Source organism: the organism of the source record quoted next (assembly GCF_019968985.1).
Source record: "MAG: Porospora cf. gigantea B chromosome Unknown PgB_NODE_2421_length_3569_cov_386.071, whole genome shotgun sequence".
Classification (NCBI taxonomy): Eukaryota; Apicomplexa; class Conoidasida; order Eugregarinorida; family Porosporidae; genus Porospora; species Porospora cf. gigantea B.
The window spans coordinates 1-3,569 of record NW_027178829.1 but is presented as its reverse complement, the minus strand read 5'-3'; the positions used below and the strand labels follow the sequence as shown (position 1 = coordinate 3,569).

The window sequence follows — 3,569 nt, the reverse complement described above, 5'->3', positions numbered from 1 at the left end:
GGTTGTGGCAGGCTCAGCCTTGGTGGTTGTGGCAGGCTCAGCCTTGGTGGTTGTGACTGGCTCAGCCTTGGTGGTTGTGGTTGGCTCAGCCTTGGTGGTTGTGGCTGGCTCAGCCTTGGTGGTTGTGGCAGGCTCAGCCTTGGTAGTTGTGGCAGGCTCAGTGGTTGTGGCAGCCTGAGTGGTTGTTGCCGGCGTGGTCTTGGTTGGTGCCGTAGTCGTCGTGGGTACAGGCGTCGTTGTGGTTGATGCTACAACACACTCGTCGACAGCGCCAGCGTTTAAAACTCCTCCGAAGAGTCCAGAGTTCACAGCATTGGTGCAACATTGGATCTCATCAACGGCGCAATTGTAGTTCACAGTGGCGACCGGCTCACCATCGACGTAGCAGACCCAGAGACCGTCAGTCAACTCCCAAGAGCCGCCCACCTCTTCACAGGTTCCGCATTTGCTTTCGAAGTTGACGATGCATTTGTCTGGATTCTCAGTGGGTACGGGTGTAACGGGTTCCACAGTGGGCCAATTATCCGGGTGATACTTGTCGCAGAGATCGACTTTAAGGCTGCTAAGATAGTCCAGAATCAGTTCAGCGAGATGCTCAGCGCCATCCATCTTGGCGACAATGAAGTTCACATCTGGATACTTGCTGAACTCGTTGGTGTAATACTCAATGACGCAATCCGCCTCGGTGGTAGCCTTCTTACAGTATCCCAGCCACTTATACCAGTCCAAGCTACCCGTGTAGGTATCACTCGGTACGAGGACCACAGGGTTGACCTGGTGTGCCATGAGCTGCTCCACGACCTGCTTCACTGAGGGATAGTCGAGAGTAGTGCATTCCAAGTTGGAGGTGACCCCTCCGTGATGGGGCACCGGCTCAGGAAACGCAATGGGGTTACACTTATCCAGTACATCTTGGGCTAGTTCGCGATCGCCGTCAGCGACGGTACCAGAGCGAATCATAGGCCCCAGTCTCTTGTACGCCGACTGAATGTCGCCCTTGCACTGCTGGTGGTACGAAAACTGAGGAGGATACCCAGTGGGAAAATAGTCCCAGCTCGGGTCCAGGGTGGTGTCCATGCCCCAGTTTTCGTTCCAGTAACCTATCCATTCCGCAGCGTTACCTGCAACGTGGGACGGGGCATCCGTTACGACAAAGGCTACTCTGATGACAGCCTTCAAACCGTCAAAAGTCTCAGTCCTCCAGTCAACAGAGGGGCGTACGACAGTCTGAAGAAGGGCGTCAAACGCGTTCTCCTCGGGGTCGTTGCCACCCGAAATAACGATGTTCTGGATCCTTCGTTGAATAAGTTCGGAATCGTCAGTCAAAGGCTGGTGAATCTCATAGCAGGAATCCTTGATCAAATCCCACTTCACATCACCCCATCCCCATCCAACCCAAGGAAGGGTCTTATCAGCAAAGCTTGTGAGACCATAGCGAGAGGTTGGATACGCCGTAGTAATCGAATCCACCAGAGAGCTCATGTTCCCCTTCATGTAATTCACCACGTCTATGAAGGAATTGGTGGTGTCCTGAACCTGCATCACATCGAATGTGATGTCGCATATTGGGTCTGTGTGTCCGGCCACTGCAGAAGCAAGCGAAGCCGTTGAAATAATCTTCTGCATTGAGTAATGACTAATTTCTGTTTACTTGTTTCAATGTTTTCATCCATGAATCGAAAGTCATAAAAAAACCTCAGCGAACAACGTTACTAACATCAGCGAAAAACCCAACGTTATAAAAAAAACATTAGCCCTGAGTGAACATTAACCTCGCGTATATGATCTCGGAGGCCGCGAACTAGACGGTGACTTTTGCACCTTAGCGCATTTTTTTCCAGCCGTCGGACGGCTGGAAAAAAATGCGCTAAGGATACTGATTTACGCGCGGAGTAAACCAGTAGAGCGAAGTTTTCCCTTTTTGGTCTACTGGAGATTTCTGTTCTCCAGTTCTCCATAACTTTGCCGCAGGACGCCTGTGGTTTGTCACAACAGATGTGCCGCCCCCAGCAAACTCCATCTGACAATGTCTCTCTCACATAGATCGCAGAATGAAGTGCTAGGTCAAGAGATAAGTAAAAAGACATTGAGAGTCGTGGTATTTCAAGGTCGTCGTGAGACTTCCACGTATGCTACACCTCTCAAGTCCTCATCCAATCCCACGTATGCTGGAGTCAAGCGCAACCAGGTCTTCTTTCCAAAATTAGCATGACTACCCCCCTTGGATCTGCAGTGAAGAACGTTAACATTTTGCATCAATACATTCGATATTACATTGCTACAGCAAAACTAGTTCTTGACGACCAGTTCCAAATGCTTCGGAGTGTCTCTTACGACGAGTTCAATCTCAGGACACTCGCAGTTGTGGTGGCAGCCGTGGCAGTTGTCACTGCAGTTCTTGCACTCGTCACTGCAGTTCTTGCACTCGTCACATCCGTCGCAGGATTTGTCAGTGCTAGGCTCGGCTGTGCTCGCAGTATTGGTGATGGTGGTAGTTGTGGTAGAAGTTGAATCCGAGGTTGTCGGTCTTACGGGATGTGGGAACGTTGTAGGCCTCAAGGGAGTGGGAAATGGAGCAGCAGTGGTCTTGTCATTCAGAGTGCTGCGAGTAACAGTGACAACATCGTCAGTCGTATGGTTCACAGTCGTGGTGGTAGGTACTGCAGTTGTAAACGTGGTTGGTACAACATTCGTGGGTCGCTCAGTGCTCGCAGAAGTGACCGGATCGGTGGTAAGCGCAGTGGAAGTGACATCAGAATGCACACATTCCATATCTACAGAGAGGAAGCCTGAACGAGACACGGCCTTCTGGGTATTCCGTTTCAGGTAGCAGAGGCCATCCTTGCCCTTCTGAGCAACCTCAAGCGTAACTCCATGACAGCCATCAACCTCGGCGTCGAGACAAGCCTTGACGCAGACATCGATGTAGGGCGTGGCAACAGTACTAAGCGTCGAATCGTCGAAAGCGGTGCGGCCTTGAATGCACTTGTCATCTACGGATGTACTCGCAGTAGTTGACGAGGTTGTCGGTGCGGATGTGGTGACAAGACCTCCGTCTGTCTCATGGTTCACAGTCGTGACGGTAGGTACTTCAGTTGTCAACGTGGTTGGTACAACATTCGTGGGTCGCTCAGTGCTCGAAGAAGTGACCGGATCGGTGGTAAGCGCAGTGGAAGTGACATCAGAATGCACACATTCCATATCTACAGAGAGGAAGCCTGAACGAGACACGGCCTTCTGGGTATTCCGTTTCAGGTAGCAGAGGCCATCCTTGCCCTTCTGAGCAACCTCAAGCGTAACTCCATGACAGCCATCAACCTCGGCGTCCAGGCAAGCCTTGACGCAGACATCGATGTAGGGCGTGGCAACAGTGCTAAGCGTCGAATCGTCGAAAGCGGTGCGGCCTTGAATGCACTTGTCATCTACGGATGTACTCGCAGTAGTTGACGAGGTTGTCGGTGCGGATGTGGTGACAAGACCTCCGTCTGTCTCATGGTTCGCAGTCGTGGCGGTTTGTACTTCAGTTGTCAACGTGGTTGGTACCGTGGGTCGCTCAGTGCTCGCAGAAG

General features: G+C 51.7%; 2 protein-coding genes across 4 annotated transcripts; both read right to left on the bottom strand.

Annotated features, from left to right (window-relative positions):
- Nucleotides 1-1,626, bottom strand: KVP17_001883 (uncharacterized protein; the record flags this gene model as incomplete). Of its 2 annotated transcripts, XM_068517683.1 has the most annotated exon segments (2): nt 158-248; nt 260-1,626. In XM_068517683.1, 2 exon segments carry the CDS (start codon nt 1,624-1,626, stop codon nt 158-160), a joined length of 1,458 nt encoding a protein of 485 aa, XP_068376549.1.
- Nucleotides 1,627-2,289: 663 nt separating this feature from the next.
- KVP17_001882 (uncharacterized protein) lies at nt 2,290-3,485 on the bottom strand (the record flags this gene model as incomplete). Of its 2 annotated transcripts, none has more annotated exons than XM_068517681.1 (1): nt 2,290-3,485. In XM_068517681.1, a coding segment is annotated over one exon (1,196 nt), but the record flags the coding sequence as incomplete, so codon positions are not given. The 2 variants fall into 2 exon arrangements, with proteins under 2 accessions (XP_068376547.1, XP_068376548.1); XM_068517682.1 differs by having other exon boundaries at nt 2,290-3,201.
- Nucleotides 3,486-3,569: the final 84 nt, after the last annotated feature.